The 11,979-nt window shown below is 45.3% G+C and overlaps 1 protein-coding gene across 1 annotated transcript in view; it reads right to left on the reverse strand.

The window, feature by feature from the left end:
• The window catches only part of Mdga2 (MAM domain containing glycosylphosphatidylinositol anchor 2), a 722,905-nt gene extending 717,761 nt beyond the window's left edge, over positions 1–5,144 (reverse strand). Inside the window, exon 1 of the mRNA XM_042677867.1 lies at positions 4,799–5,144. Coding sequence (XP_042533801.1) covers positions 4,799–4,871 — 73 coding nt within the window. The 5' untranslated portion in view covers positions 4,872–5,144. The remainder of the gene's footprint in view (positions 1–4,798) is intronic.
• Positions 5,145–11,979: the final 6,835 nt, after the last annotated feature.

Genomic DNA, 11,979 nt, shown 5'->3' on the forward strand with positions numbered 1-11,979 from the left:
CATATTCTTCCTCAAGAGAAGTTTAAGATGATCCACCACTATAAAACAACAAGCATCATGTATGAAATCAGTATGAGTCAAGATCAGAGACAATACAATTAAGCAAAGAAATCAAGATAATGAAAAGCACCTTCCTAGAAATCCTTTTGTGCTGTGTACCAGAACTACAAATCTCTGAACCTTTTCCTGTGACTCCTAATTGTCTAAACACTATCACTACATAAACTCACGCTTTTTTAAAAAATCCTTCACCTTGATGTATAATCTGTCCAATCTGAAATGTATATTAGTCAATTAAGTACTGGCTCATGTACTTCTAAGACAAGAAAGCAAAGTAATACCGTATAAATAATCTATCCATTTAGTTTGTGAAATCTCAGTAACACAACCAGTGGAAACCAATTTACCTGAATAAAAAATAATCCCCAAATACAATGGGTAGCCCTAGCACAGACATTTTTCTTTATTGATGGTGCTGATGTAGCAATACAAGAGTGTAAAACAGAAGGCTCATGTGTCCACAGGGAGAGAAAGGTGAGCATTGGGAAGAGAGGTTACAGCTGAATGTATGGAATAGAGCTTCAGATTAATTTTAGCAACACTTACTGAAGTTATCTTCTCTTCTTTTTACAGGCTGACAACCTGAATACAGTTCAGTCTAAAGCAGTATTTCATAAAGCCTCCCTAAACCCAAACTGGGCAAAACTCCAATCAATCTGCCCTGAGATCACTTTGCTATGAAGATGTAATATCCTGGGTTTGTCTCTTATGGTGGCTAACCTTCAATATCAATATCAGCCTTGTCCTTTTGGATCAATCTGTCTATAAGATGCAACCACTGACAGTCTAAAATTTCTTCCAGAAACTTCATGTCTCAGTTATCTCCTTGTTCTCAATTCTACCAAGTCATTTCTGTTTGGCTCCTGCTAGGGTGTCATGTTCCAAGTGGATGAGATTTACTGATATTACTTGAATTGAGTTAACATAGCTTGCTAATGTGTGAAATACGTGTGTTTGATGAACTTACTCTATTTATTGCTCCTTACACATCCTGGAAGCTCTTTGGGGGCAGTGCATTAACTATTTCAGGGCACAAAGTGACTCACTGAATTCCACTAAAACTATCCAGACTTTAAGTTTTACTTCGTTTTTCACCTGGCCTGTTAACGAATTTTGGGTTTTCACCGGTACTTAAGGAAAAGTCAAATAAAACATTGAAGAACTACGAGGGGAATAAATTTATGCAATTACTAAAATTTTAAGAAGATAGAATCTATTGCTTAACAAAGTGACACATTAAAAATATACAAAAAATCCACTAAAAAACTGAGAAGTCCATAATATTTCATGCTACTGTAGTACGAAAAAAATGTTTTCAAATGACTTGTAGTACTGTACTATCAAATGAGATACGAAATATGCAAGTAATATAAGAATAAGTTCCACTTAAAATGATTTTTAAGGACATCAGAATTATTAGGAAAGGGTAGGTAGGCAGTTAAGGGCCAATCTCCTGTCATATAATATAAATATTAGCCACTAAAGAGATCTTTTCCTAAGCAATATCTAAAATAAACGACAACTGCTTCCTAGGCATGTAAAAGAAACATTTACCTTTAAGTGAGGTTCAGAGTTGTCAAGCTGATGTAATAGAAATAAGATTATATCATCCAAGGCAAAGTTATCCATGTATTAAAACAAGTACCCTACAACTTACCAAAAATTAAAATCTGAATTTTATGCTAAAATAGTATTTTTGATCCAGGAACTAGAAAAGAAAACAGATTGCTTGAATTACCTTATTTTCCCTTGGACCCAGTTAACAGAAGATAAATCATTAATAAATAACAATTTGTAGAACGAATGGGTTTACATCTAGCAAACAAAGGGATATAGCAATATAAACTTTCATATTGGGCAAATTATGACAATTCTGTTTAACATTCCCTTGCCTTCTAAGTTAATCCTTTCAAATTTTCTCATGTAAAATGTTCAAAATATGCTTCGAAACATTACACTAAATACAGTTAATCAATATTTTAATTAAATAAAAATACACTGTTATCTTCTGTATAAATTCTTCAAGAAACAAAAATAAAACTGCTGTAGGTTAAAAAATGCCATAATTTACAAAGCAAAGGCAATAAACTTTGTAAATGGTTCCCACACTTTAGCCTGTATCACAATAATCATCACTGAGGTGATGGTGAGGGACTATTGAATTCCATACTCCTGAGTTTCTGATATACAAACTCTAGAAGAGGCCCCAGGGCCGGCAATGCTAACAAGTTCTACCCTAGTACTGAGCTGAAGACTGGAGGCACACTTTGACAACCTAACTCCTGCAATGTAAAACAGGTTTGAAAATATATAAATATTTTATTTTCACCCACCTCATACCTGTGACATTTGCTAGGGCCAGAAATGCTGATTAATATTTTCACAGAAAAGCCAATATCCTAAGCCACTTACTAACAGCCACATCTAGATGAAACCAAAACAAAGCCCATCAACTGCATCATCAGTAGTGGAATGGCCTTCTTCTTCATTGATGAGGGACAGGAGCATAGGGTTATGTTAATTACTGTAATTGATTCCTGCTAATCTTCCATGCTATCCCTTACCTTATTCTCACTGCTCAACAGGAGAATTGCTCAGACAAATAATCTGAATGACCAAAAGTAATAGGAGCTATTCCTTTCTTAATCCTATAGTTCCAGCATTCCACGGACCTGCTACTCCGTCTTACTTCTCATAATCTTCTCGCTTCTCATCACACACACACACACACACACACACACACACACACACACACACACACACACACACAATTTTATAAAACATAAACTTATTTTTAGCTGGGATAACCTGAACCAGTTAGAAAGAAGCACTAACATAGACATGGGATTAGAGGAATCCAGACTGCCCCAGCCTGAAAAACAGCCCTCTGAGAAAGCTTTATCTCCAGCAGTCTTCATGCCTGGAATCCTCTCAGCTGCTCAGGAACAAGCTAGTCCAGCAGAGTCACAAGAGCACTCATTTTGCTCTCCTCAGCCCCCACCTCCTGCTGCCAGTCAAGCTTTCTAAAAACCCAGCATCTGTCTCCTGCACCACCCAACCCACACCCACCACCTTTGGTGCCCTGGTGTTGAAGTCTCAGCTGCCACCAGCCAAGTTGCTTTCATTGGGATAGGAAGATATGATGCAGAGATTGGGGGGGGGGGGGGGAAATGAAGGTTTCCTGACCCAAGATGAGGATATAAGATAGGAGAGAGGGGAGTGGCAGGCAGAGAATTGGAGGGACCTGAGATCTCTGCTTTAGGTTCCCAGCACTGTTCACCCCTGGGCAGAACCCACAGTAGAGCAAAGGCTAGATCAAACGTTCATCCTCAAACATCTGCCCACTATGTGCTACACTTTCTCCAGAGAGTTTGAGGACTCAAGATCCACTGCTACCCATGAGCACTGTAGAGTCCGTTGTAGGTTTGCAAGAGTCCGTTGTAGGTTTGCAAGGACTGATGCTTGGAGACCTCCAAATTACTCATGCTCCCAGTCTCAGAGCAGCCACGGATCTTGCCCTGCGGGTCCTAATCACAGAGTGAGCCTAAAGACAATGTGGATTGGATTTCTGGCACACATTTCATGGAGAGTAAGGGAAAGGGTTCAGGAAAGAGTCAGGGTGCTGTTGGGTGAGTGTTTGCATGCTGTTCCCTCTGTGGTGCCCCATAACCTTCACCTCCAAACACATCTTGAAAACACAGAAGTTGGTTTTTTGTTTTTGTTTTGGGGTGTTTTTTTTTTTGTGGCAATGCCTGCTCACCCCAGGAAGGACAGGTCGTGATGGGCTTCCATTCCAACCCCACTATTACTCTATTACTGTGTGTGTGTGTGTGTGTGTGTGTGTGTGTGTGTGTGTGTGTGTGTGTGTGTGAATGCCTAACACCAAGAGTGCCAACTGCAGACAGGAAAGGGAACATGGATTTGCTTGTGAGGACTTCCAAAAAAAAAAAATCTTTCAATTAATAAGCTCACTCCTCTCTGGCGCCCGAGTCTCACGGATCTGGGTTTTCCAGTAAGAGCAGGGATTGCTTTCCCTTTGCAGCGAGTGGTGTCCTGCCCCGGAGCCCACACACGGATTTGGTCGTCCGTTCATTCATGCATTTGCTCATCCATTCACACAAACACGTCCCTTAATTGTGTCTGGCACGGAGGGAGAATCTTTGCCTGCTATTCCCATCCCCAAGTCAGTGCTCATGGCAACGGCTGGTGCAAAACGCAACTCAACTGTCACCCCACTTCCTGAACCAGAAAATCAAGTCATGTAAGCATTCACAGTGGAGGAAAAAGGGGGTTGAAAGGAGGAGGATTGTGGGGGGGGGGGGGGAGTGAGGAGAATGACGGGGGGGGGGGTGTCACATTCCAGGCTTCCCAAACAGGGATACCGCGGCACCGACACCGCGGCACGAAAGGAGCCCAGACTGCTAAGAGCTCGTGTTCCCCCGCGAGGAGAAATCAAGTGCAAAGCCACTCGGTTCGCAAGAGTGAGATGCTGTGGGCTAAACCCCAACTCTACGGAGCCCCCAGCCGAGGCGCCTCCGGAGCCGCTCTCAGCCCAATCCGCAGCGCGCTCCCTGCCTCCTTAACGCTCCCAATAACGTGATCAAGTGTAAATCAAAATGCCACGCCGGGAGGGCCCCCCCCCCCGCCCCGGAATGGCGCGACTCGTTCATTTTTAGCTCACCCAGCCTATCTTGCCTAAGAATCACAAGGTCACGATAGCGATCGCGATTGCACTCACCGTACACTCCTTGGCCAGAGATCCCCTCCAGCAGGACTGTCAGCAGCCACACGAGACCGTACACTAAATCCATCTTCACGTGAACATGAACATATCCAGCCCAGGGGGGGACGCAGTGGGACCTTCCGGAGGCCAGCGGCCAGCCAGGCGCGCTCCACTCGCGCCCGGGCCGAGCCGAGATGCCCAAAGAACCGCTGGCCGGAGGCAGAAGCGCCGTCTGTCCGTCCTTCCTCGGTGGCGGCCGCGAGCGGAGCGCAGGAGCTCCACACACACCCCACACTCATGCACACACGCACACACACTACACAATACCCTGACACACACACACACACACACACACACGCTCGCCACACTCACAACTGGGCGCCTGGGAGAATCGCAGACGCCGGGGAGGAGCAAGGGGGTGGAGGGGGGGGGGGGGTGGGGAGCGGTGATGGGCAAAGCCAGCGGCCAGGCGAAGTGTTCTTCAGGAAAAAGCCAGCCCCAGCGGGGCTCGGGGCTCCGCAGCGCCGGCAGCGGCGGGGCGCGGGGCTGGCAGCGGGCAAGGGGGCCGGAGGGGGTGGCAGCGCGCGCGCTGGCTTGGGAGCCTGGCTTGGGCCAGCCGAGGAGCAGGAAGTGGCCTCTTGACCCTGAGGCACCGAGCTGGGCTCGCTCGCCTGGGTTCGCCTTTTACAAAGTAACTCGCGAAGGTCCCCAGAGGAGCGTCAAGCGGCGGCAGCGGCCCGCCCGCCCGCAGTCCGGAGCCCCCAGCCCGGCTGTCTTGCCTTCCCCCATTCCATCAGTTGCCATTGCAACGCCAATCCTGGTTACACGACACAGACTCTCATCGCCGAGCCGGGAGAGGAGGAAGAGAGAAGGAGTGGGGCCGGGGGGGGGGGGGGGGGGGGAGAAAAAGGGTGGGGGGGGAGAGGAACGGGGGTGGGGAGAAGGGGAAGGGAGAAGAGGAAGAGGAGGAGAGGGAGGTGGAGAGGGGTCCAACCGGGAGCGGAGTGTGCGTCTGGAGCTCGCCCAGGCGACCAGCCTCAGCCGCTGCCAACACCTCCGCGGGTCTCCAAAACAGCCTTCAGCCGCCCCGCCAGCCAAGAGGGTGCCTCTAGTCCAGCCGCCCCGATTCCGGGAGCCCCAAGCGGAATCCAGGCACTGTCACTCGCCAGAGAAGGGGGGAAAAAATGCCCAGCCGAGAAGCGATCCGCACACACGTCCGTCCACGCGTGCCCACCGGCCCCAAGCGTGCTCCCCGGGCTTCCGCGCCGCCCCCGCCAGGTGGAAAGGGGTGGGGGCGGCCGGGACAGGCGGGAGTTTATAGAGGAGGGAGCCGCCGCAGAAGGGGTTCCCCGCCTGGGTTAACGAAGTGCTGGCATCCAGAGGTGAACGGAAGATCAGTCTCCCGGCGCGAGGGCACCCAGCTGGGCGGCCTCCTGCTCGGGGGCCGGGAGGAGCGGGGTGGGGGGAAGGCCCGGAGCTGCTGCGGCAGAGATGATGCTGGGACTGGGCGGCTGAAGCGCCCGGGGCCCGCTGATGGTGGCCGGAATCCCTGGGTTTGCGCGGGGGGCGCGCACCGCGGAGGCGTAAGGAAGGGAGGAACAGAGAGGGAGGAGGAGGAGGAGGAGAAGGAGGAAAAGCGGAGGGCGAAGCGGCGAACGCCGAGCGCAGGCGGACGCGCTGCCGGAGAGGAAGGCTGTGTGTGGTCACGTTGTGCGCTACGTGCCGAGAGCGCGAGCTGGGGCTAGCCGCAGCCGGGCGACGTCAAAGCCGGGTGCGCGGCTCGGCTGCCTGGCCTCCGCGCCTCTCCCGCCCGCTCCGCTCCTCCTCGGCTCCGATTTTCCGGGGTCCGCGAGGAGCTCTTCTGTATTAAGGAAGGCGCCCAGGAGCCTCCGGCAGGCAGCAGCATCCGGCCTCTAGCCAACCCCTGCCCAAGGCCCTGGCTTCCCCGGCTCTCCCGGAGTTCCGCCGGGGCGAGCGCGCGCTATTTCTGCTCTTTCCTTCTGCTGCCACTGTGCTGTGGGCGTCCACACGCCCTCCGAAGGGCCAGCTACCACCTTACACTCGCGGTAATTACAGGACACGCTAGCCACCCCCTTCCCCGCCGTCCAAGGTCCTCCACCATCTATTCTGCTTGGCCAGTAGGGCAGAACAGGCCACAGCACTTGGAACCAGATTCGATTCTTCTCCATTTCTCTCTCTCTCTCTCTTCTTCTTCTTCTTCTTCTTTTTGGTCATCCCTACAGATCCATCCACACATTGAAGGCTCTGACCGTGGGGAGGGGGCCAGGAGTGCAGAGATCAGTTGATTTTTTTTTCTTCTATTTTAACGTGTAATGCTTTGTAAAGTTAACTGCTTGGAAAAACCTTTCGTTTTTGTGAGAGACGGGTCTTTCATTAGGGCAGAGCTAGCTCCTAGGAGCTTAAAAAATTCATAGCTACAAAAGCATTACAAAATCTTTCTCTCCCCCCCCAAAACATCTTTAATTTACATGACAACGGGCCTGAAACTACTTCACCAAAAGTTCATAGGGGAAATCTGGGAGCACAGGATAGGGGAGGCTTGTGATTTGTTGCTGTAATCAAAATTAATTGTTCGCCGTCCTCAGCCCACTGTATATTCTTTACTTTCTTTATCCATTTTTTCTTGACTGTTCAAACGCAGCAGGAAAGTGATTGAAGTAGTTAAGTTAAAGACATGAGTGTGTGTGTGTGTATGCATTGCAAGAGTAATTGCTATGGAAAATCTGGAACACAGTATTGCTTTATCTGCCCCCCATAATGGACTGGTATAACACACTGCAGCTCCTCTTCCTACTGTGCAGTAGCATAGGGGGAGGGGACCTGAGCTCTGGACATGAATAGCCCTCAGTATTTTCACCAAGTCCCTTTCCTCCCTTAAATGAATTGTGCATTACGAATTTGTAAAAATACAGTGTGAGCTAGTAGGGTAAGCTAGCCCTTACCCTCTATTTAGAAGACACAGAAACCAAGAATTTCAAGAGAATCCCAAAAGATAGGTCATACAGTGTGGAGGACCCCTCATTTCTGAGATCCCACATTCCCTGGATGGAATGAAGTATGACCCTAGAAGCAAAATTCAGTTAGGTGGCATTTCTGAAAGCTTGTTCCTGGTCACCTCTGTGTGGGGGGAGGGGGCAGGGTGGAATTATCTCATGATTGTGCCTTTTCTAAGTCAATTGGTCTTCACACTGCAGCACAGCTCTGTATAGGACAGGGAAACTGCAACAATGTTCTTGGATGGAAAGGGCTCAGGATATATCTTGAGTAGCACCCTTTGGGATTTCATCTTATCATGTACTGAAGTTGCACTTCGCCTCCATATTGCTATAACCTTTTTAAAAACTCTTAACTATGGAATCATAGTCCGTTTGAGTGTTGAGTACTCTAAATTAGAATATTTTATCATCCTAATAAGTCAGACAGACCTAAGTCTGTATACTAAATTCAGATTAGAATGCATACATTTAATGTGTATGGCTCTTCTTCATCTTCAACATCAACCTGTTTCAGAAGCACAGCGACTTTCTTTTCATCATAAGGAACCTCTCTGAATAAGTCCTCTCTGAGGACACCCACAGAGTCCTCAGCAATTTCTGAGTGAAAGATTTGAAGCCTGGAGAAAACTTAGAGGACCTGGTCATTTTACTACTTATTATTTCACTGTCATTGAAATTAAAATGGGGAAAGCGGCCATGTATTCCTGCTCTCTCAATAGTGGACATTTAAGGATTCACAAGACAGAGTTCCTTCCTTCATGAAACACTCATTCTCATGTCTAGGACGAGCAGAAAAGCTCAAAAGCTATGTACATGTGACCGTATAAGATGATGTTAAGCGAAATGAATCCCAAGATAGGGACGCAAATTTTTTTTTCTTCTTGCTTACTATTGCTTTTAATGTATTTATAATGTACTATGTGATTTTTTTGTTTCTTTGTATATTCTTCCCCCACAGTATAATCCTTATTCTCACTGTATTTGATTCCAGTGCCCTGCATCTTGTATATACATTTTTCTAATTTGGGGAGGGGAAGGGAAAAAACAAAATGCTTAAATAGGGATACAGGTTGACCCATTGTAACAATGAGATGTACAAGTCACTATGTTGAAAATGAACTTTACAACTTTGGCCTAGGGGAAGAGGGGAAGGGAGGGGAAGGGAAAAACAAAGGAGGAGGCAATAATGCTCCATAGGAAATGTACTCATACCTTACTCATGTAACTATAACTCATACATACAATATGTTTACAATAAACATGTATTAAAAATTAAGAAAAACACTCATTCTAATGGGCAGGATGTATTGACCAACAAAAATACCATTACGTCTATTAACCCCATAAGTGCTGTAAATAAGTGAAGTTCTAGGGCAGAGGAAGGGACGCATTTTACACACCATCCATTATACAATAGTGAAAAAGAAAATAACACTAGAGTTAATATGGGTTACTTTTACTTCCATGAAAATAATGTATAGATTACTTACAGAACTGACAATGAACATACTGCTTTTTAAATTCAACATGAAGAGGCTGAACTTGCCAAACAGGCGTGATTATCTGTGTCCACTCTTTAGCAGTGGCTACCTCCAGGTGGTGAGCCTGAGTTGAATCTTAACAGCAGATAGGCAAGAGATGGCTTATCAGAAAGAAGCCCAAGAGCTCTAAATGGTAACCCCAGAGTCATTCACAGAATGGCCTAATTAGGGCAGCTTCCTACAGAAGTAGTGCAAATAACTTAGAGATCACTAAGTTCTTGGATTTTTACACTACATGTGGATGTAAAATGGGGTATAGCACCTTAAGAATCCAACATGTATGACAAGGAATATCCAAGAGTTTTTACAAGCCATGCATAGTGGTTCCTGCATATAATCCCAGCTTCTCAGGGGGCAGAGTCAAGAGGATCACAAATTTCAGCCCAGCCTGAGCAAAAGTAGCCATACCTTGTCTAAAAAATTAAAATGGCTAGGGACCCTCCTGCCTAGCAGGTACATGAGCCTGGGTTTAATAACCAATCCTTGTTTGTAACATTTTTTAGCTGCATTTCTTATTCCTTTTGTTCTGGGTTTAAAACCCAGGTATTTACAGAACCTGCTAAGGAAAACTGATGTTCTCTGGCTCAGATCTGCAACCGAGGCCCCAACTATTATTCTTTTTTAATTTTTGTCAAAGGTCTAGATCTTTTCCTAGCTAACTCAGATCACAATAAAGTTGGGTGAAATTCCAACCTCACAACTATATCTGTGAGCACAAACTCTTCTGCTCTGATAAATATATTCTCTAGCTATGTCTTCCTTCACGGAGTTGTAATTCTTTTCACTTAGTAGGAGCTTTTAATATGTAAACTTAAAAGTCTGAGCAGCATCACAGAACTGACTGAGATGAGCAGGAAAGCAGGGAGCACCACATTGCTTTGGGATCCCAGATCCTCCCATATGCAAAAAGCAGGCAAGTGAACAGTTGCTCTTAAACACTGGAACACAGATGATGGTATTAGACATGAGATAATAAATTAGTTTGGCGAAACAGAATTGATATCCACAAGTCTATGGTGGGAATGGCTAGGGAAATGAGATAGTAGCTGCTAAGGTTAGAAATAGGAAGCAAGTCAAATCCTCATTGTATTGACTGAGAGAGCTCAATGTGAGGCAGCAACAAAATACATAAGAAATAACCCTTGTATAGCAAATTTGGGGACCAAATGAAAAGGCGATGTCCTTTTGAGGCTGGAAGTAAAGATTCAGTTCTGAGAGGATGCCAAGGTAATCTGCAACCAGATGATGGGGCTAAGGTCTCAGATATATTGTTGCTTGCCACTGAGAATATCCAACAAGCTTGAGAAAAGGGATCCACAGAGGCAGAAAACATGAGGCATGAGCCTTGGCTTTCTTGATAGACTATCATCAGATAAAAAGTAATAGGAGCATAGTCTAAGAGTCTTCACTCATTTGGAAAAGGGAATTCACTCTCTTAAGCTGTACTTCTTTAAATCTCAGTAATAAACTTCCAGGATTTTGTGAGCCACTCAGTATTTCTATGCTAAGTTTTAAAATTGAACCAATAACACTGTTAGATATTATGGCCTTGTTAATTTTAGTAGCTTGACCTAGATTTATTCAATTATGGCATGGCTCCTTTGAACTCTTATAATTATGACACTATTTTATGAAAAAAAAACACAAGCTTGACTTGTTCCAGAGTAGAAGATACTCAGTGCAGAGCCAAGTAACACAGTAGGTAAATGCTTAGTTTCATAAGTGTGATGAAGCATTATTTCACTTGCTTTTATTCAAAGTTCATCTGTCCTATTTCTGTCCAGTCACATTGAATTCTGAAATCTTTCTATGACTTATCTGAAAGAGCTTGGTAGGTTAGTATTTAGGAAAAGTTATGAAAATTGAACAGCACTGTTCTGCTTGAACATTACTTTAAAAGTTGCTCCATTTCTGGTTATATGCTCAGAGAAGTGCACAGCTTAAATATTAATTCAGAGAAGTTCTTGCTTGTCATCCTGCTTGGTTTACTAGCTGCAAAAATTAGTAGGAAGAGATACAGCTAGGCCCAATAGACTAGATTGAGGCTAGATTAAAGATCAGCATTAAAGTTAGATTCGAAATTTTGTATTGAAAATATAAAGAAATCCAGTGTTTCTGATGAACAAGAGATTTGATTAGTCCATACATATGCTATAAAGGACTAAAAGAGTTGAACCAAAATCTCCCACTGGATTCTGCATGTAGAGCAATTTACAGATGTGCAAGGAATGAAGAATAAAGGAAAGGAAATTTGCGTGCTAACCAGGTGATGGGTTTGAAATTTGCCAACACAACACATATTTATAGAAATGTAATTTTTAACATTCTCTATAATTAAACTCAACCTGCTAATGAGCTATTCATCTGAGCTAATGGTTGGAAAAGGTGAAAGAGAAGCTCAGTATTTTTACGTTTAAATCACTTACGTAATTGCCAAGTGGTTTCTGATTTCTCCCACACAGATTTCTCCTTGCCACTCCCCCACCTCCATCCAGATAGTTGGTTCATGTTTTGACCTTAAAAGGCCAGGGGTATTCTCTTTCACAGGATGTGGTTGGCCAACATGTCCCTTGGTGAGTGTACTACCTACCTTGCTGCAAACCACAACTCATATCTTCACCCACCCACTGCTTTCCTG

This window comes from Dipodomys spectabilis, unplaced genomic scaffold, assembly GCF_019054845.1.
Source record: "Dipodomys spectabilis isolate Male_0828 unplaced genomic scaffold, ASM1905484v1 ptg000042l, whole genome shotgun sequence".
In the NCBI taxonomy this organism is placed as follows: domain Eukaryota; kingdom Metazoa; phylum Chordata; class Mammalia; order Rodentia; family Heteromyidae; genus Dipodomys; species Dipodomys spectabilis.